This window comes from Nothobranchius furzeri, chromosome 11, assembly GCF_043380555.1.
Source record: "Nothobranchius furzeri strain GRZ-AD chromosome 11, NfurGRZ-RIMD1, whole genome shotgun sequence".
NCBI classification, from domain to species: Eukaryota; Metazoa; Chordata; class Actinopteri; order Cyprinodontiformes; family Nothobranchiidae; genus Nothobranchius; species Nothobranchius furzeri.
The window spans coordinates 60,377,491-60,399,521 of NC_091751.1; the positions used below are offsets into that span (position 1 = coordinate 60,377,491).

Sequence of the window (22,031 nt, forward strand, 5' to 3'; positions counted from 1 at the left end):
TGCCTTTGGCATATTTTACACACATTATTTCAAAAATGTTTAAAAAAACTTTGTCACTGAATGACTTCACAATGTTAACAAAGATGGCTGTAAGGTTAGACTACAAAAACTAGTCCATGGATGAAGCGTTATTGCAACCAAAACACACCTGGCACAGGTGTGCAAATTGAGAGCGTGCCTAAAGTGTCTGTGTATGAACCTCTGTAAAACTGTTGTTCTTCACTTTATCAAAGGCAAATGTTGTTCAGCTACTGTCATGATGTAGGGCTATGAATTTATTAAGGATTGAAACTACATCTGCCTTTTTCCAAAGTGGTATTCATCTTGGAAAAAAAGTAATTCAGGTGGAAAAATAATAATAATAATAACTTTTAAACAATTGTCCATTTACACTCAATAAGTGACACATATACTAATAGAAATAATTACTCATCTCATCAAATCCCACACCATTTTACTTTAAAATGAGACCAAAAGCAATCAGACAGACCTTGTGGTTACAGAAATAAACTTATTAAAGTGTGGGCAAATCGTTTTAATTAGATTTCTAAAAAAAAAAAAAATCTAGGGCTAACAGATGTACACAGATAAAGTTCTATTCTTCCTCAAAAGACCTAAAATTCACTCAACTCTTCCCTATAACATTTCATGCGGTCCAAAATCACAGAAGAATGCAATACTGTTCATACTATGCAATGCATCATTTTTACATACATCCACATTGCAAATCAGCACCTAGGATAGCTTCACAGTTTTATTGAGTTATTCTAGTGATCAAAGCATAAATTCTGACAGTATTAGAATGCAGGCAAAGACCACAGGGATGGAACACAAAGAAAAGAGCCACATATAAAAATAGAAAAGCTTGTGGCTGAAAACTCCACAGGATACCTTTTAAGAAATGTTAAGACTAACTAAATACTCCACTTAAGACTTTTTTGAAGTGTTGTGGATTGCCACTGGGTTCTGCTGCCTGCTAAAACCTCTCTGTGAGAATGAATGTGCTAATGGCAAAAGTAGCTTGTGCTAAACTCTTAACCTATAACACCATCGTTTTTTGAAAAGGAGCTCTCCATATTCCCACTTTGCTCGTGTCGCGTTAAAACAGAGCATTTTGGTTTTCACTTTTTTTGAGGCATCTGAATCTTTCGTTCAGCGTCTCGTTTCTCCGGTCCTCCTCCTGTGTCCCTGTCACTGCGTAACAGAGTGGGCAGCCTTGGGTGAATTAAATGTTTCATGATCGCAGCCCATGGCATGGAAGGCTCTCGACTCTTACTGATGTTCTTTTCGCTCACAGTGGTGGAGGAGTTTGCTCAGAATGGCATCGGGCCGCTGTCACTTGTCCTCCCTGCGCTCTCACTTTGCAGACTGTTTAGTCCCAGAGCTGCCACTCCCCATTAATCTCTATCATTCTCCCTCTCTCACTTCTGCCTCTTGGCATCTGTCTCATCGCCACAATGTTTTTTCTCACTCTCACCCCTTGTCTCTCTTTTTGTTTTTCACCAGCATCTGCTCTTTCCATCTCCTTCTGTCTCCTTCTCTCTTTCTCATTTTGTCTCATCCTGTCATCACCTATCCCGTCCCCTGGTAAACAGATATGAGCCAAAGTCACGTTGCATGTCAGCGACAGCAAAGCTCATTTTTTAGTCTGCATGTTTACCATAGAAATACAAGTTATACTGTTTTTATGTATGGAGCTCAGGAAGGCAGGAGAAACGGCAGGTGTGGAAACTTGAATTGCTTCTGTGTATGAAAGGTGCTATACAGATAAAGCTGCATAAATGGATGGATAATTTATAAAAAAGTCCTGGTATCTGGCTTTGATTCTAACAATCAGTGTTGCCTTTTCCTCTCTTTTTTGTGTTTTCTCTGATCTATTTTTCTCCATGAAAGTCCCTGGCCTTACACCATCTTCCAGCGTGGTTTTGATCTTGTGATGGGAGAACAACCCTCTGATCGTATTTTCAGGTAAGGAGGACTTCACAAAACTTTATTTTATGTGACTACAGAGGGGTTTTTTTTTTGTACTTGTGCTGAAGTCTACAAGCTTGTTAGATTTCTGATACAACATCTGTGGTTATCTCTGCCCCGTATGAGCATAAAAACGTTCCCAGGAATTTAAAATCTGTTTCTGAAGGGGACAAAATGAAGAAGCGAAATGGGTTACACTTTTAAAACAAACTTAAAGCTTCAATGCTAATCTGTAAGACAGGCTAGCTTAAATCATTTGTCATGCCTCTTAACGTTCTAACGTAGTATAGCCATAAATATATTCTGGAGATTAAAGAAAAAATTATAACAATTAAGGAAGTGGTTCTCTTGCATTTGTCTAAAAACCTCAACCAACTATTGGATCATTCAGTTGTTGGGCTCACCGAACTGCCGCACTTCCACACTTCCTGGGTCCTCCACTCATTATGCGCTCACGTATTTAGCAACAGAACACCGCTGGTGTGAGAGGTTCTATGCACAATAACATCAGAGAGGAAGAAACAGCCGGCTGCTACCACTTCAACTTTAGGACAAACGACCTGAGTCCCAAAAAGAAAAGCACCATTTGAAGTCACAGATAACAAAAGCTGTTTGGACCTAGAAAACTGCGACTAAGGTTTGAGGCTCTCTTGTGTCTGGTGGACACAAGGGGTGAGAGTTCATGTTTGTGTTTAAAAGATAGTTTGTATTGCAGATTTGAAATTGCAGCTTTTAGTTACACCGTTTTTGAAAATTATGACCTGTATTTGATATGGTGCCTTCTAGAGTCCTGGAACCCCCCAAGGAGCTTCACAACTCAATCAGTCATTCACCAATTCACAAACACATTCGCACTCTGGTGGGGATGAGCTACAATGTAGCCACAGCTGCCCTAGGGCACACTGACAGAGGCGAGGCTGCCGAGCACTGGCGCCACTGGTCCCTCCGACCACCACCAGCAGGCAAGGAGAGTTAAGTGTCCCACCCAAGGACACAACAACAGTGACAGACTGAGTGAGGCTCAAACCTGCAACCTTCTGATTAAGGGGCGAGCCACCGTTACCCCAAAATTACACAAATCCCCATGTGCTTAAGCATCTGGATCATTAAATTATGTGTCTGGGGCAAAGACAATCCATCTGACTGGCCAAAAAAAGTCCTGAGTCGAAATTAAATAGGATTTCAGGTATTGCTGTTTGAGCATTCCTTCCCAACATAGATATGTTGCACAGGGGTTTTACAATGACGATAAAATGTTGTAGGAAATGTATTCATTAGGGATGAGCGAGTACACCACTATCTGTGTCTGTATCTGTTCAACCAACTAAATTATCTGTATCTGTCCTCGGAATGGGCATGGCATAACCCGGGAGTGGGCGTGGTTTACATCAATGTATTATTTTAAGTCTGAAATTGATATGGATTGATCAGAAGTTGCTATGTGTATTGTTTACATGAAAACTATTTACAGAGCAGCCTCAGAATTGAGATTAAATATTTTTGATCACAACAGTAAAGGAACTATTACAGAACAAGTTTTTCAATAAAATCAGAACATTAATATTTGAGTGCATGGATTAATACATCTGAACTCATGCAGTAGGAACTAGGAAATATGAAATGCTAGAACCACACACAACTTTACATGAGAGAGAGAGAGATAAAAAAAATAAAAAAAACCGACCGAAGCGGAGGGTAGTGACAACAGCACGTCAGCTCTGTCTTGTCAAATGCACCATGTAAGTTACAAAGAAAGTAACTTTAAATATTCAACCGAAAAAGAGGCGAGCTGAAGAAAACCTAGGGAAAACTGAAGAAACATGAGAAACAGTGAAGCAATAACAGCGAGATCCGTTAATGTCTGTGTGGTTGCGTGAATGAACAGGACTTACTGCGCTCCCGGCCGGCTGCAGTTTTGTGTGTAGGGAGGGGCGGGCGCTCTATGTGACTGGCCAATCACAGAGCGTTTAAGACAGTCAGTTACCCAATGAGGATTTTCCTTCAGCACGATTACAGATATTGACTCGTTTTACTCGTTTCATGTTCGTATTCGTCAAAAACGAGTATCCGGCTCATCCCTAGTAGTCATGTCTTTGTGAGTAGAAACAGAAATCAGTCAACATGTTTGTCAACTTAAATAATTTCCTGTTTACATGTGAGTTAACTAAATCTTTTTAGACTTCCTGTTCCTCAGGCCAGTTCAGTACAGGCCAAAAGCTCTTGATGAGTTTCAAGAGGTAGTCCTTCAAGACTGTTGGAAAACCATTTCAAGTGACCACCTCTTGAAGCTCATCAAGGGAATGCCAAGAGTGTGCAAAGCAGTAACCAGAGCAAAGGGTGGCTTTTTTGAAGAAAATAGAATACAAAACATGTTTTCGTGTCTTTCACCTTTTTTAGTTAAGTACATAACTTCACATGTGTTCATTCATAGTTTAGATACCTTTAGTGAGAATTTCCTGATGTAAATGGTTGTGATAAGAAAGTGAACACAGTGAATGAGAAGGTGTGTTCAAACTTTTGGCCTGTACTGTACAACCAATGAAATGGCAAACACCGGAACTCTGAAGTTTGTTTTGCTTGTCGTAAGTAGTGACGCATTTCTGTCCCCCAATCAGTGGACTGTGGTGTTGCTCCACCCTAACTATACCACTCTACACATTTCTGGACCTACAACAGAAGGGGGGCGAAAAAGTCCCATGACTGGCGCGGTCCGGGTCGTTGACTGGACCGGTTTTACAATCGGAACAGAAAAATTTGCAAGTCCCCGTTCCATGCCAAAACGGTCATGGGAAATGAGGCTTACATAAATCAGGCCTGCCCGTTGGTCAGCATAGTAAATAGTAAATGTCAGTTTTTCAAACACCAAAGGTAAAATAACATGGGTAACGTGTAAATTAGGTCCAGTAAAACTTTTACAGCTCCGTCTAGGAGGTAATTCAGTTCATTTAACTGCATAACAGCTTGGAGTTCATAATGTGACTTTTTTGTAAAGTTTTGTCCAGCTACTTCTTGGTTGATCGTTTGAATTTTTTTCATTTCTTTAGTAGGTAATAATTAGTTAGAATAATGACTGCGTTCATCCATCAGCTCTAGGCAGAAGGGTTGTGGCATCCTAAACGACTACTTGGTGTTGCGGTACATTTAACCCATGGCATTTTATTTATAATTCACCCACCTAATTATTCAGTGAGCAGGTGTGTTCCCTGACTTGGAAATGTACCTGACTTGTAAACTCTTTCCATGACAGATCAGCTGCAAAAACAACAAAACAATGAGTGTGCTTCCATTTTTAACACAAAGAAACCTAAAGAGTTTATGCGGACTCCAGTAGTGGTTGCTAATCGTCTTTGGGGGACGCACTGATGATGCTGCCATAACACTTTATTTCCTGTAAACGACTTTGAAACATTGAATCATTCCAGGCTGGCATGTTCTCTCGAGTCATCTCTTTTCTCTTTCTGAAGATAAAGGGTTTTAAATGTGGCCGTCCTCTGAGTGTTCTCTCCCATCTATCCATCCTAATTTAACATCCATCATATTTCAACCATTGTGGTCTCTAGCCAGTTTCACCAGTCCCATGCTTCACTTTGAGTTTCCGTTCACTACCAAAGAGCCCTGCTGCTTTTAATTTTGTTAGCATAAGCAGATATTTACCAAGAAATTATTATGGAGCGTAAAATGAGGCAAAGTAAACAGAGGAGGTAAATGCTGAGCGTCAGCATTCAAACACACCGCATTTGTTATCTGCACGGTTGTAACAGCAGGGAGTTCCTCTGAGGACTGCAAACATGTTTTCCACTAAACCACCGCCTCCTCATGGGGACTCCCAGTGTTTTCCACCTTCAGTTCCTCGTAGGACAAACCAAATAAGTCTGATTGCAGTGCACGAGTCCCCAGTTGTCCATTATAAAACAGAGCTTGTTAAGGGCTAGCTAATTCATCCTGCGGCCACCCTCGTACGTCATACAGCATCACAGGGAATCTCAGCTCTGTTCTAGAACGTGGTCCCTTAAGAATGGGTGAGAGGAGGTGCGGGGAGAGCTTCCTGAGGAATAATATGAAAATATTACCAGAAAACAGCTTACATGCAATAAAAACGTCCTAAAACCCAGTGTTGTACATTAATTAGAAAGAAGAACAAAACTATTATGAACATAAATCTTGAATTTGGAACAAAAGAGTAATTACTTTGACATAATTGAAGGTTCTGGTTTCAATAGAGGTTTAATCACGCCTTCTCGTTCTACTGCTATTTTCATGTGCTAAGCTAGCTCTTTAGTAAATGCAAACTAAATCATTAAAAATGGAAAAAATGTTTAGTCTGCATATTAAATAAAAGTTAGCAGTTTAATCAAGCTACTGCTTTTTTATGCAAGTTATCATGCATTATTTATCAGTTCTAGCAAAGCTTTTATGCTCATTAGCAAGAGGTGGTTCACTTAAATTTTGAAGTATTACATTTCATCTGCAATAAGTTTAAAGTTTGATTAAATTCATATTCACATCTAAAGAAATAGATTCAAGGCCTTTGTTTTGGGCATCTGTTGTTTACAGTTTCATCACTGTCTTTGGTCCCAGGGGAAACTCGTGTTTGCCCTTTTTTCCACATTTGGTATGCATTTCATCCATACACACACAATGTGCCTCTGTTGGATGAAAGATTTATGCAAATAAAAAGCACAAGTTTACTGGAAGGGAAAATAAATTACCTCCTAAAATTCAGAGGCCCTAAATCAGATGAGGTAAGGCATTAAAGATGTTTATCTTTTTAAAAATGCTATTTTGATGCAACATTTAGAATTTTGTCATATATTTAGTAGAAAAGCCGTGATGATGTAATGAAGGTCATTTCATTTTAGCTTACAGGAGTCAACCTATTGGAAAGTGTGAAATAAATAATGTTAGCTAAAAGCTTAAAAGCCACATTTAAAGGATTTGGCTCTAGTGAAAGGTGTCGTCAGGTAGATTTATAGGAGTTCGTTGTCTGAGGAGTTTAAAGTGGTTTCATTTTGAGAATGTTCTAAACACCATACAGGATGTCAGAATAAAATGTCAGAATACTAAGACAGTACAAACCAGTCCGGATCTAGGGGGATTCAAATTGTTCTCGCATTTTTATCAGGGATGATCTAATCCCACACCAAGTATCACATTAGGGTCCAAATGGTATTCAGTGATTGGCATCAGTCTCTAGTGTTGTTTTACATCTACTTTGTTTTACTATGCCACGAAATCTGCTCAATATTTCAACAAACATGTTTGAGTAGCAGGAAAAACAGCTTCTTTATGGAATTTTATTTCATAAAAACATCAGAGATTTTCACCACTGATTATTGTCTAAAAAGAACTGAAAACATAACAGATAAATCAAAATACTGCTGCAGGCCATGGTTCCAAGAACTAGGAGTCCAGATAGGAAATGGATGATTCAAAGTGTATTCGTACATCAGCATGGATTTTCTCTATCGCAAATTGTACCAGGTCACTCTGACCTGCAAAACAATCATCGGAAACACTTTTCTTTGCCATCAAGTTTGTATCTGAATCCATAGCATATGCCGTATCTATAGCCAACTCATTCTCACTCCCAACACATTGGAAATAAACCCTTGGTCATTGACCCTCCGCGTCAGAGTCCAATGCCAAAAGTGCTTTTTTTTTTTTGTCACAGCTGGACGCAAAGGGGTTTTTCCAACTGCAAATCCCAATGCACCGTAAAATTGACGTGATGGGATGTCCGCTGGTGCTGCACCGAACCAGCACATTTCACCCCGTCCAAACCTTAACCCTCTTGCGACCTTTACCTCACAGTGAGCAAACATGTCTGTCCCACGTGTTCGGACTGAGAATGTGTTGGTTCGGGGCCCAGGCGAAGGGGAGGTTCCAAATAGAAAGGCGGGAAACGTTAGGGTTGGGTGTGACAAGAAAGTTAGAAATGGCAAGAGGGTTAAGGTTCGGATGCGGTGAAATGTGTTGGTTCAGTGCTGTGCCATCAGACATCTCACTGCGTCAATTTTACCGTGCATTGGGATTTGCAGTCGGAAAAACCAATTTACATCCAGCTGTGATGGAAAAGGTCACTTTCGGTGTCAGGGTCTGGCGCGGAGGGTCATTGAGCGTTTGTTACTGACGCGTTGGGAGTGAGAATGTGTTGCAATGGCAGTATCTATATCTACACTTTCTGCCATGATAATGTAAATTTCCCACTTGTGGGACTAATAAAGGAATAATCTTGTCTTATCTCTCATATCTTATATGAATCTGCTCATCATAAGAATCTCACATTTGTTAAAAACCCGCCCCTGAGCAGAACCTTTTGGGTTTTTCCAAAGAGACTTTCCAGATCGTTTCCGGAGAGCTGTCACCTTCTGACTCCTCTTTGAACACTAGCTCCACCAACAGCTGTAGTTACAACCTGACATGCTGACTCATTCCATTGGTCATAGATCGGGGATATTTAACATGTACTGGTGAGTTCACATTAGGTCAAGTACTTCCAGAAGCAAAACATAAGATGGGATTATAAAAAGCTGTCTGACATTACAGTACAAATTATTTCCATCTTGTTTTAAATGATTTCTTCCTTACTTTTGTTATTGCAAATCTCAGTTTTCTAACTTTTCTCGTCTTCCTGCAGATTCACATACACTTTAGGAGAAGGGATGTGGCTTCCGTTGAGCAAAAGCTTTGTGATCCCTCCTGCTGAGCTCGCTATCAACCCGTCAGCCAAATGCAAAACAGACATGACAGTAATGGAGGACGCAGTCGACGTCAGGTGAGACGAAATTTAATAATGTCCCTTTTGTTAATTAAACCCTTTGGTGACATGACCAAAAAGCTCCCAATATAATAATGCATGATTTTATTAGGTGTTACAAGGGAACTGGAACAAAATGTTCTTCCACTTTTGGGCTTAAATATGACTGAGACGCTTTATCTGCTGAATTTGGTTGTAGTTGTTTATGATTTAAAACATCTCTTACAACCATATCGCTCACTAACACCAGTCTTACTTCTAACTTCATCATCACTGATAATGTTGATCATCCTGGTGAGGTCATCAAACAGATCCTGCATCAGTTATGCAGAGGCGGAAAAAAATAAGAAGAAATCATTTAAAAAAATCAAAATAAAACAAAAGAGTTAGCTGGTGGGTTGAAGCTGCAAGCAGCAATTCAGTTGTTAAATAGTTCATAACTCCAAAGACAATCTGCTCTGCTTGCAGTGTCAGTGTTTGTGTCTGAACTGCAGAGAGAGCAGTAAGTGAGCCAAAACAAAGCCGCAGTGTTAAATTGCGCCCAGCTGACATCAGTGATGCAACAGAATTATTTAGCCACTTGGCTTTGCTACCAGTGGGTGGTTAAGTTGGCTCAATTTGGTCAAGAACAAGAAATCTTTATAACAAGACAGCCACAGTAGGAATCTCCAAGAATTTAGACTTGGGTGTTATTAAATTAAACTAGAATGCTGAAATCCTCTACATTAGATGTGTTATTGTGTAATGAAGTGATGGGCCCAATTAGGGGTTGTATGAACTAGTCACAAGTCGACTTCACTGCTCTGTAGTGACTTTTTATGCCTGTCATCTACTAGTCGCTGTCACGTGATAATGACCGACAAGATGCTGCCCTCGGAAAAGACAGCAGGTGATGAGCCCCTGTGCGTCGGGAGGCGATGCACTGTGCCAGAGTGTCGGTACTGACACCCGCTGTAAAACGGACATTTAACCAAATTGTGACCTTTACCCTCTTGCAATTTAACCTTCCCCTCACCCCCATCCTAATCTTAACCAGCTTGCGCATGCAAAGCTCTGATCATTGACACGCTTCAGACATCTGCGTCCTGAGCACGGCCACAGTAACATTATCAAATTAGATGTCACCACCTCAAAAACAAATTTAACACGCGATCGTTCATGTCGGCTCATCTCCTTGACGATGTTTTCTGTCTTTTATTTGTGCCTGATGTGTTTCGCTGCTGTGGAGCGGGGCGCATCACCTGTTTTGTCCTCCGGTGATGCACCTCATTGATGCGGCCGGCGAGCAGCTCGCACTCCGCTGTTTTTACGGTCGGTAGATGTTTTAGAACTGCAGTTCAAAGGTAACTCATAAGGTGAATATATATGAACCCAGGTAGCAGTTTTTCTTTAGGATTGAGAGGAGATGCAGGAAGATAATAAACAGACAAGACAGAAAAATAGTCAAATAAAAACAAGTTAGTTTTTGTATCTGGTGGTTGCAACAAACAGACACCATTGAAGGTAATCAGAAGTGATGAAGAGAAAATGAAATAATTATTTTAATGTTTAGAGCAACAGGAACTCCGCGAGGCTGCAGGCGCATCAGTGAGTTTGTGGCCGCTGCGCAGGGGGAGGGGGGAGAGGGCTGAAGCGGAGCAGTATAGATGCAGAAACTACAGTTGTTGAATGAGATGTGTTTAACTTTGAAAATTTGGGTGCAATTTTAATTGTCAAAAACTCCAGCAAACCAACCACCCCCCCACGCCGCTTCATGTGTATTAAGTCATCAACGACTAGTCAAAGTCAACTCGATTTTCATTACTTGACTGTCGACGTTAAAAAAAATTAAGCCATGCAACCACTAGGCCCAATACCACCTAGCTGTAAATCCTAATGCGGTTTCTAGATTTTATTTTTGATGGTTCGTATATACATGTATATATATATTTTTTTTTTCTTTTCTTTTTGTGTATGTGTGTGTATTTATACAGTGTTTGCAAAAACACATCCGACAGTCTGACATTACCGACATGTTTTAATATTGTCCAACAAAAAACTTCAAATTGTCGAACAATATGCCCGACGTGCCTTTTCTGTGATTTTGCTTGAATAAAATAAACATCCTGAAAACCACAAATTGACTGTTGATAATTTGCTCTGATTCCATAACAGACTTTTTTTTTCAATAATCCATCAGAGATCGTCTCTGGTCCCTGAAGCAGCTGCCCGCTGGAGCACTTCTTCCCAAGCCACAATATAAGTCACGAAGATACTATAAGATATAAGAAACTAAATACGTCACCATGTAAAAGATCCACACAAGATTACTTGCAAGTCCGGTAGCAACAATGCCAGGTCCCCACCAGTGCATGATTTTATAGTTTCTCTAAGCTCCCTCAAACAAATGTAGGGTTAGGGTGTATTCATTCTCTTCTTCTAAGTTGATTTGGCAGACTGCATGTTTGTGCAAAACTTTATATCTTGTATGTCCCTAAACAGCTACCGTACTTTAGGATGGCACATGATAATGAAGGGTCACTCATATTTTAGGTATATAAAAATGTGAAATTTCAAGCTAATAGGAATATTTAGAATTTACCTTGATGAGAAATATTAATGAAAAAGGTCAAGTTTGTGAACAGGATGCACGGAATTTGATATTGAACTAGTGAAAATATTGCAAACACTTTTTAGTGTTGCTTTAAACAAATCTGCTTACAAGACCTTAAGTGTGAACTTGTTTTACTCAGTCCAAAGGTGCAAGATAAGCAGGCCTTTTAAAAAACGTGTATAAAGTCATCTTGTCCATTGCTTCACAGCTGTGTCTCCAAACATTACATGTGGAACAATACATTTGTCTTCTCGAGAGTCATTTTTATGTTATTTTAAATTTGCACTGCTTCTGCTACTGCCTCTCCTTATTGCTTCATATCTCATTCAGTTGTGTTCAGCAATAAATGTTTGTGTTTAAATTATGCAAAATGAGTGGAGGTTTATATCTCCCAGAGGAGACCTGAGATCTTGCAGGAGGAGAAAGTAACAGATAAATCTAAGCTGCCTCAAATGGAGAGGTTGAAAGTCCTAAATCTACCAGTTTAATACTAAAGTTCAGGACCTGGGGTCAGAGAGTGTTTGAAATCTGTTAAGAAAATGACGAGTGAAGTGAGAACCTGACAAAACCACAGAAAGCTATAATACTAGCCGTGGAAATGGTAGAAATATCTTTTAAAAATACAGTTGAAGTAGACAAAAAACATTACAATAAACATTGCTGATGTAGACATTTGTCAGGTTTTTATATGGCTGAGGGCCAATTGTTTATATCAGACCATCAATGATGACTGAATAAGTGATGATTTTTCACTTTACATAAAAAAAACTCCAGATACAAAATAGCATACCTGAGATTCTAGTTTCCACCAGCTATCTGTCTGTTTAAAAAAATAACTTGTATAAATCGATCAAACATCCATGAAGGTTGTGTCTAGCTCATGGGACAACAAATAAATAAATAACATTGTTTCTCCATCAATACCTCCTTTCTGGGATAACCTTGGATAGCTGTTCAAAAATCCCTACAGTGCTACAACAACCAAGTTTCACTTTATTCGGAAACAGTGTTAACACACACACATGCACGTGCACTGTTGTCAGACTATCAAAAGTGAATAAAGGGTTTGTAGTTTTATTCATAAGGAGCATTTTTGTTTTGGCCTTTCTGCTGCATAAATTCATAAACTTTCTTTTTACATGTCAAGATAAAAAAATCTAGTTTTAGAACCAAGTTATATAACATCCATAACATAATAAAACATGCCAAAAATAATTTTTTATTCAAAAAGAGTGATGCTTAAATACAGAATCCCCCCGTGAAGCATAACTAGACACACCCTTTACAACCGAAGCTGCCAAAACTTGAATTCATCTTCTGCATGAGTTAATCGTTCACATTATGAGGAAGGACTTTTAACTAACATTTTACTTTACATCAAGACTTAATTTCAGAGCTACACAGTGGTAATGTTTACTAAAACTCTTGTTTCACATTAACAAGGTTCTGTTTTCAACTCTCAGTTGGATCCAGATGCATGTCCACGGAGTGGACTGGGGTGGCATATGCCATCCTTGGAGTTTGATGTGTCACCCCACTGAGTTCAATACAAAATAACTTTACATTGTCCACTAAAGTCATGAGGTTATAAACCCCAAAACATTATGTGGTGGCATGTACCTTTAACATTGTTGTTTATTCCCAGGCCAACATTTCTGTATTATTATTATTTTTATTAAGTAAATATTATTTAGAGTAACGGACCCAGTCCCACTCCACTCCGGTTGGTGGGTTCACTTTTGGCGGGTTACCTCTAACCCCAGTAATGCACCAAGAAGTGGATTGCTAACCACAGACATACAGTCGTGGCCAAAAGTTTTGAGAATGACACAAATATTAGTTTTAACAAAGTTTGCTGCTAAACTGCTTTTAGATCTTTGTTTCTGTAGTTTCTGTGATGTACTGAAATATGATTACAAGCACTTCATATGTGTCAAAGGCTTCTATCAACAATTACATGACATTTATGCCAAGAGTCAGTATTTGCAGTGTTGGCCCTTCTGTTTTAGGACCTCTGCAATTCAACTGGGCATGCTTTCAATCATCTTCTGGGCCAACTCCTGACTGATAGCAATCCATTCTTTCATAATCACTTCTTGGAGTTTGTCACAATTAGTGGGTTTTTGTTTGTCCACCCGCCTCTTGAGGATTGACCACACATTCTCAATGTGATTAAGATCTGGGGAGTTTCCAGGCCACGGACGCAAAATTTCAACGTTTTGGTCCACGAGCCATTGAGTTATCACTTTTGCCTTATGGCACGGTGCTCCATCGTGCTGGAAAATGCATTGTTCTTCACCAAACTGTTGTTGGACTGTTGGAAAGAAGTTGCTGTCGGAGGGTGTTTTGGTACCATTCTTTATTCATGACTGTGTTTTGGGGCACAATTGTGAGTGAACCCACTCCCTTGGATGGGAAGCAACCCCACACATGAATGGTCTCAGGATGCGTTACTGTTGGCATGACACAGGTCTGATGGTAGCGCTCACCTTTTCTTCTCCGGACAAGCCTTTTTCCAGATGCCCCAAACAATCGGAAAGGGGTTTCAACGGATAATCTGACATTGCCCCAGTCCTCAGCAGTCCATTCGCCATACTTGTGGCAGAAGATCAATCTGTCTCTGATGTTTTTTTGGGAGAGAAGTGGCTTCTTTGCTACCCTTCTTGACACCAGGCCATCTTCCGAAAGTCTTCGCCTCACTGTGCGTGCAGATGCACTCACACCTGCCTGCTGCCATTCCTGAGTAAGCTCTTCACTGGTGGCACTCCAATCCCACAGCTGAATTCTTGTTAGGAGATGATCCTGGCACTTGCTGGACTTTCTCGGATGCCCTGAAGCCTTCTTAACAAGAATTGAACCTCTTTCTTTGAAGTTCTTGATGATTCTATAAATTGTTGATTTAGGTGCAATCTCAGTAGCCACAATATCCTTGCCTGTGTAGCTGTTTTTATGCAACACAATGATGGCTGCACACGTTTCTTTGCATGTCACCATGGTTATCAATGGAAGAACAATGATTTCAAGCATCACCATCCTTTTAACATGCCAAGTCTGCCATTCTAACCCAATCAGCCTGACATAATGATCTCCACTTGGGCTCGTAAACATTCTCACCTGAGTTAACAAGACGATTACTGAGTTGATCTCAGCAGGTCCTTTAATGACAGCAATACAATGCAGTGGAAAGTGGTTTTTGGGATTAAGTTATTTTCCATGGCAAAGAAGGTCTATGAAATTCATCTGATCACTCTTCATAAAATTCTGGACAATAAGCAAATTACTATTATACTTAAGCAGCAACTCTTTTAATTTCCCATATTTGTGTCATTCCCAAAAGCTTTGGCCACCACTGTATACACATAAAAGAAAGAAAAGAAAATGTATATAGCACCTCTCAAGATAAAACTCACGAGGTGCTTCGCAAAAACAAAAAATTCAAAATATAAAACATATTTTTTAATAGCAGCTAATCAACTATCCTGATTAACAAGGTTATAAAAGATCATAAATGAAAAATCACTTTGATGTGTGGGGGAACTTTTCCAGGCCCTCTTTAGCAGGGTGGGACTGGGAGGAGAGTGCTGTAGCCTTTTAGCTGGAAGCTAACCGGAGCCGGGGGCTAACATCACCACCCGGTGGAACACTAGTGACATGAAGATGGGTTGGTTCACCGGCACGTGTCGGAGTCAGCCCGTTATTATCAGCTGCTTAACGACACCGAGCGGACTCACGTTCACGTTTGAAAGCAGCGCTGATTCCAGAAACCTCAGCACAAAGTGTGTTTGTTGCACTGAGCCAGCAAGATGAACAAGGGAACGGCGCCTCTCGAGTGTTGCTTTCCATCCTAAGGGTCTACGTAGGGGGCGGGCGTATTACGTGAATGGACCCATCTGATTGGCCGAGTATCAGAAGGGCTACATTTGATTGGTCAAATAATACTTCCGCGTAAAAAACAGAGCTGGTTTAAAAAAAGTTGATGTATGACACGGATGGAAATGTTGAACCAAACATTTATCGCCATTTTTGACGTGCTTTGCGATGGGCCTATCGCATGTCCTGTTATCAAGATGACGATAATTTTTCGACATATTGTGCAGCCCTATTCAGAGGCATGAAGAGTCCTGTAGAACGATAAGGGAAGCTTGAGGCCTTGAGGAGGGAACGTGATTGTTGACAATACGGTATCATGTGTTCAAAGCTGCAGAGCAGCTCTGAACTCCAGCTGATGGGATGCAGGATCTGGCAGATTAAAGAAAACACATGCAGACTCGTGTCTCCATGTCGACCAGATAATGAAGGGTCAAACTGTACTTAAAACTGACCATTACAGGACATTACAATGGTCATGGCACAATGTGGAACTTACGAACAAATTCACTAGAATGCCAAAAAGAATGATTGTGAGAGGTGACCCACATAATACACACACACACACACACACACACACAGATTTTTTCAGGTGCTTGTAAACAGGTCCTGTGGGCTGGAGATCCATCCCCCCTTTCCGATTGCCTGCTGTAGAGGCACCATCTCCCCAAAACCCTCCACATGATCAACAGGTAGAAATCAGATGGATGGATGCTTCACTAACCCTAAGCCTAACCTGTCTCCTCACGGCCTATCTCTGCATTTACCCTAACTTGTACATTTTAACCGGTGCATTGCTAGATGTAAATTCGTTATTTTTTAAGCCAGGATTTTTTTATTGCTGTTCTTGGTGTCGGCATGTCAGACAGATGAGATCACATCTGACTTTAGAACTCATTGTTTAATAGAAACGTATATTTTTAATGGCAAAGTATCTTAACTAAGTTTTGCTAGCATGTCTAAATTAAAATTACGTTTCATCAGACTACTTTGGTCTCTTTCATCCAAAAGAAATTACTCCGAGCAATCATCCAGACTAAGCTGTTCTTAATCAGTCATTCTCTTTCTTGTTGTGGTGTGACAAACTTAAACATTTACCATTCTGACTGGAGCCTGATGATTTTGAAATTTAGCCATCATTTCTTTTGTTTTGTTAGTTCTCAGAGCATCACTCGGTACCTTTTTCTGTTAAACTTCTGATTTTAAAACTCGCTACATGTTGATCTACAACCAGTCAAGTTCGTTTTGCTGCTACATGTTGTTGTAATTATTATGGAGCAATATCAACTTGTAAAAAAATTGTCAAAAAGTGACAAAAATGGATTAAGTCATGTTTTTGAATGATGTTCTGATACGATTACAACTAGAGGTCGACTGATATTGGTTTTTCTATTACCAACACCGATATGCATATTGCTTAATTATCACTAATAACAACTGCGGATGCACAAGATTTCTGAAACTAATCCCTTTTTTAACACTGAACTGAACCAACTGTTAAATCTTAATTTTGTGCACTGCTCAGTGGTAAAATCAAATATAACAATATTAATAAAAACAATACCAATAAACTGACCCAGAATTAAAAATGCAAAACAGGCAAAAAAGAAATATCAGTTGATAATGTTTCACATTAAGCAGATGTTGTATAGGGATGTACACATTTATATGTAAGTAAAAATAAATGCACCTTTAGAATACAAAGACAGCTTCTATGGAAAAATTCATAACAGTGATGTTATAATATATATATATATATATACAATAGAAACCTGATAAAACACACCAGCAACATCTAAAGTTCATCCAGTCTTTTTTAACTCATTTCTCAACATCTTCTTGTAAAATACCCTTCAGTATTAATGAACCCTTTAGTGCTTTTACAGCAGCTTCTGTGTTAGCCTGGACATGGGGAACCTATAGGTTGTGTTGTTTTACCTTTTTCAGCTCTCAGCTCACCAGCCTCCTGCTAATATCACACCTTGCTTTCCTTGGTTTGGCTCCATGACTTAAAATGTTATTTTTTTAATAAAATGTTAAAATGTTTTGTCCTAACCTGTTGTGAATGGAGAGCTTTTGAGGGATGGCAGGTTGTGTCAATTACGTTTTTGATTTTAATAAAAAGCAATTATCTGACATCTTTTATTTATCGATGAAAACAAATCAATATGAAATAATCGTGATGCATCGGGATATTGAATCAAATTCAATCGTTTACTCAATCGTAATCGAATCGAATCAGGAGACAAGTGAAGATTCACACCTCTACCAGAAGTTACTTTTTTCTTTTACTCAGCCAAGTTTTATTTCATATTTTACTTTTAATTCACACTAAACATACAGCTGTAGGGTTTTGAAACATGAAAGAGAAGCCTTACCTTCTACTCAGAGGTAAATACTTTTGGATTGGGGTCCTTCACGGCTTCCAGCAGCAGTGGGCTGCCCGCAGAGGTGCCTGACTTTAAATCGGCTCTACTAAAGAGGCTTATCGGCCGATGCCGATGATGGAAAAAATGCAAAATATCGGCTCGATTAATCAGCCAACTGATAAATCGGTCGAGCTCTAATTACAACTCAGCAACATTAGAGTTCACTCAGGTTGTTAGAAATAATGTGTGTGTTTTTCTGAGGGTTTATAATTGGCTTCTATTATGCTTCTAATTGGCTTCTATTATGTTTCTTTAAATTAAATATTCTGTTTTATTAAACACTGATTTGAAGACTACTGTATGGTTTTGAGGACATTCTGGTCCATCATCCAGTGTTTTAGGAGGGTAAAGCAGTGCACATCAGGGGCAGTTCCACAGGATTGGCAGACTGGGGTGGTGGTCCTCCAATTAAAAAAGGGGGACCGCAGGGTGTGTTCCAACCACAGGGGGATCACATTTATGAGCCTCCCTGGTAAGGTCTATTCCGGGGTTCTGGAGAGGAGGGCCCATCGGATTATCAAACCCCGGATTCAAAAGAAGCAATGTGGTTTTAGTCCTGGCCATGGAATGCTGGACCAGCTCTATACCTTTAAGCCTGGGGCACATCGGAGGCGTACGCAGCTTATCACGCCCAAGATTTTGAGATGTCAAGTGGTCACACAGGACACGCTGCTGAGCGCTTCTTGGAAAGTCGCACATTAGTCACAACATCACGTGAGACTTGAGAACAAGAAAAGGAAATTGAGTCCATTGTTTATACGCGATCAGACTTTCCGTCGTGTTTTGTGAGACTTGAATTCATTAAAAATGATTAAGTACACTATTTATTTGAATATTTTAGGATCAGTAGTACTTTAAAGTTACCAAAACCGTGGTTGTGTTTTTGCCATAAAGACGTTCAAAGTTGTAATGTCTAAATTATTCCACAATGTTGTAAACAGCCGCAGCACCGCCTAACCCTCTCAGGCTCAAAATAAGTTTTGATAAAAGGACGAACAATTGAGTCCATCAGGGGTACTTCTAAGTTAAAAAAATGCTCATGAAATACGTATGTGGAGTAACCAGGTAGGTAGATTTTAACTGTTGCAAATCTGCAACACCTGCCTCCAGAGTGTTAAAATAGAACTGGTGCCTGTCTTCAGTGCCTCAGCATGGCGCGTCTGGGCCTCAGCGCCACGTTTCCCGTGTGCCCACTCTTACCAACCATAATTACTTCTATTTAAAATGGCAGTGCGGGTGCAACGCAACACAGCGCGATTCTGTTCATAACTTTTATGGACAGGATTTCTAGAAGCCGCCAAGGTGTCAAAGGGATCTCGTTTGGTGGCCCAAGGATCAGGTCTCTGCTTTTTGCAGATACGTCTTCTTCGGGTCAGGGATGAGGTCTTGCCCCAAGTGGAGGAGTTTACCATTTGATCTATGTTCCTATCCTCAGCACAAGTTCTGACTGATAGTTGTACAAATGGTAAATGGCCTGTATTTGATATAGCGCCTTCTAGAGTCCTGGAACCCCTCAAGGTGCTTTGCAACACAATCAATCATTCACCCATTCACACACATTCACACACTGGTGGGGATGAGCTACGATGTAGCCACAGCTGCCCTGGGGTGTACTGACAGAGGCGAGGCTGCCGAGCACTGGCGCCACCGGTCCCTCCGACCACCACCAGCAGACAACGTGGGTTAAGTGTCTTGCCCAAGGACACAACGACAGCGACAGACTGAGTGGGGCTCGAACCTGCAACCTTCAGATTACAGGGCGAGCACTTAACTCCTGTGCCACCGTGTTACGATCCAGGCTGTCTAGGGGGCCTGGAGTAACATGTGAGGACGCATCTTGTATTAAAAGTAACAAAACAACATTTATTTACATAAATATAAAACACAAAACACAGATTAATAAGACACATCAGCAGCAACGCAAAACGAGTAACAACTAAACTCTCATATTAAACAAATTAATACCAAAACTACGAAAGACCATCACATAATTTCCTTTTAACCGAGTGATGTCTCATTTAAAACAAGCGAAGGGGTGAAGTTTCCTTTACACCTAAAAAGGCTGATGGTTAAACACAGTTTCCTACGCACCCACCAAAGTTGTCACAAAATATTTTTACTTAACAAAACCAAAACCAAAACCATAAGCTGCTGAGGAGACAGCACACCAGAGAGAACCTCCCTGGCCTGCTGCTCCCTGAACTGAGGGCTGGCTGACTTTTATGCTGCTGGCAGAGCTGGTCGTCAGGATCAGCTGGGAGAGTCTAACTGGGAGGCAATCTAGTGAGATTGGAGCCAGGTGCTGCATCTCCTCTCTCTCTCACACACACACACACAGGGAAAAACCCAAATGGCCCTGAGCCATAACACACCGTCGCACTTAACCGGAGCACTTAACTCCTGTGCCACTATCCTGTGCAATCGTCGTACAAGACCTGAAGCTAAACCATGGACATAGTTTTGACTTTACAAGTGGGGGACACATAACCGGCATGAGGACTGGGGGGTGACGTTACAGTAAGTATACAAAAATATGTATAAACCTACAGCCTAGAGGCTCTTTTATGCAATGTCCTTGATGCAGACTTGTCGAGTGCCCTGGTGGCTGTGAAAAAAATACTTTGAATTATTTCAATTCCGAGATATCCGGTGTTATGAACTCACTTTTTGGAATATGGCAGCTGGTAAACTAGAAATAAAAGTGAGCAGTCTTGTTTACAACGTGGAGTGACAGCAGGAATGACCAATGACATGTTAAAAAATATCAGCAGAGCCAATAGATGAGCTTATGGACGGTTCTAATGAGAAACAGGTGTCAACACAAGCGGTAGTTTTCCGCTTAGTCCTAGTGCTCAACCAGTGTCTATTTAATGTAGTGTAATAGTGTTTTTGGATGGCAAAATGTGCAGGGGATAAAAATTGACTTTGGAAAAAGTGTGTGTGGGGGGGGGTAACCCCCCCAAAAAAAAAACTACATCCATGAGCTAAACAAACGTGTAGATAATATCATAACCCACTGGGTTAAGGGCGTAGCTTTATTTTGATTAATTATGTTGCTCAGTTATTTCCAGACGACTCATTTCTTTTGAAACGGTCTCTGAGCCACTTGACTCTCATTATGTTTAACTGTAGAAATACCTAAGAGTGTCTTAGTGGTCATTCATCATGCTGCTTCAGTCCACCTCACACAAAAAACAGAAACAACTTTATCTTCATTCGCCAACCACACACGTGTTTGTTGGTGAGCATACATGATCGGCTTGATGCAAACCACTGCTGAGTGAATGAGATGTTTGAGTGTATCGGGCTCCAGCTGTTGGTGTTACTAATTAAAACTCCAGTCTGGGCCACGGTGGGATGTTTTCTGAGCACTTGGGACTTAGAGGGATCCGTTCATATTTTTAGTTTGTGACTAGCAGGAGTCATAGTGGATGAATCAAATTTAAATTATGTCCTTAAATAGACGAATGCACTTCATGGCACCTTTACAATTAGAACCTGCCATAATTAAACCATATTTGATGTTGCTATGGTAATATCTGCATCCTCATCCTTCACGTATATGAAAAAAAAGATGAAAAGTAGTTTTCTTTGGTACTTCTGCCTTACTGTCAGACATCACATGCACAGCAGAGCTTTTGTTTTTCTGCAAGGTGCTGCTGTTTTCCTCCCTTGATGCTTTGTTAGTCTCATCTCCATTTTTCAGCATTTTATTTTCATTTGGCAGCTTTCTTCAACATGCTGTGTAAATAACTCGTCTCCTTCTGATATGTGATCTAATGAACGCTCTCCTCAGCGATCCTCAGGGGCCACAACAGAACAGCATTAACAGCGTTTTGAAAGGGGCTGCTTTTGAGCAGCGTCCCCTTATGTTTGATTGTCATTTGTCGCTGACTTTTTTCTCTCCATTAGCTGGTGAACCGATTTAGGAAAATCTGCTTTGCTGGTTATCGTTTTTTCCTAAAAGTTTCACCTAACCATTTTCAAATGATGCTGGTGAAGGTTCTCAGTCATCCAGGTCACAGTAATTCAAAAGGTTTGAATGAAGGAAACGGGATTCTTTGGTTTGTTGAAGACGTTTCACTTCTCATCAGGGGAGCTTTGTTAGTTCTGACTGATATGAAGGATGGTCAAGCTTAAAAACTGTAGCTGTCTATAAATACTCCTCTTCCTTAACCCATTGGAAGTCATTGAAGTCGTTAAGACTTATTGTGTTGAAATGGTTGTTTTAATTAGATGCTAGGTTTGATCGTGACTGAAACTGTTTAAGAATTAGATTTAAAGCTGCATTGTAGGTGCTGGAAAGGTGAAACCTGAGGCCTCCTCCTCTGTTTAATGTTGGTCTTTCCCGTTTGACATACAGTCGATTATTCCTTTAGCCCTCTCTCAAAGCCTCTATCTCTCCATTTTCCAG

The 22,031-nt window shown here is 40.3% G+C and overlaps 1 protein-coding gene across 7 annotated transcripts in view; it reads left to right on the top strand.

The window, feature by feature from the left end:
* astn1 (astrotactin 1) overlaps positions 1–22,031 on the top strand; it is a 556,409-nt gene that overhangs the window by 215,452 nt on the left and 318,926 nt on the right. For all 7 annotated transcript variants that reach the window (XM_054746696.2, XM_054746699.2, XM_054746711.2 and 4 more), the window contains 2 exons: positions 1,894–1,968; positions 8,609–8,746. In XM_054746696.2, coding sequence (XP_054602671.1) covers positions 1,894–1,968; positions 8,609–8,746 — 213 coding nt within the window. The remainder of the gene's footprint in view (positions 1–1,893; positions 1,969–8,608; positions 8,747–22,031) is intronic.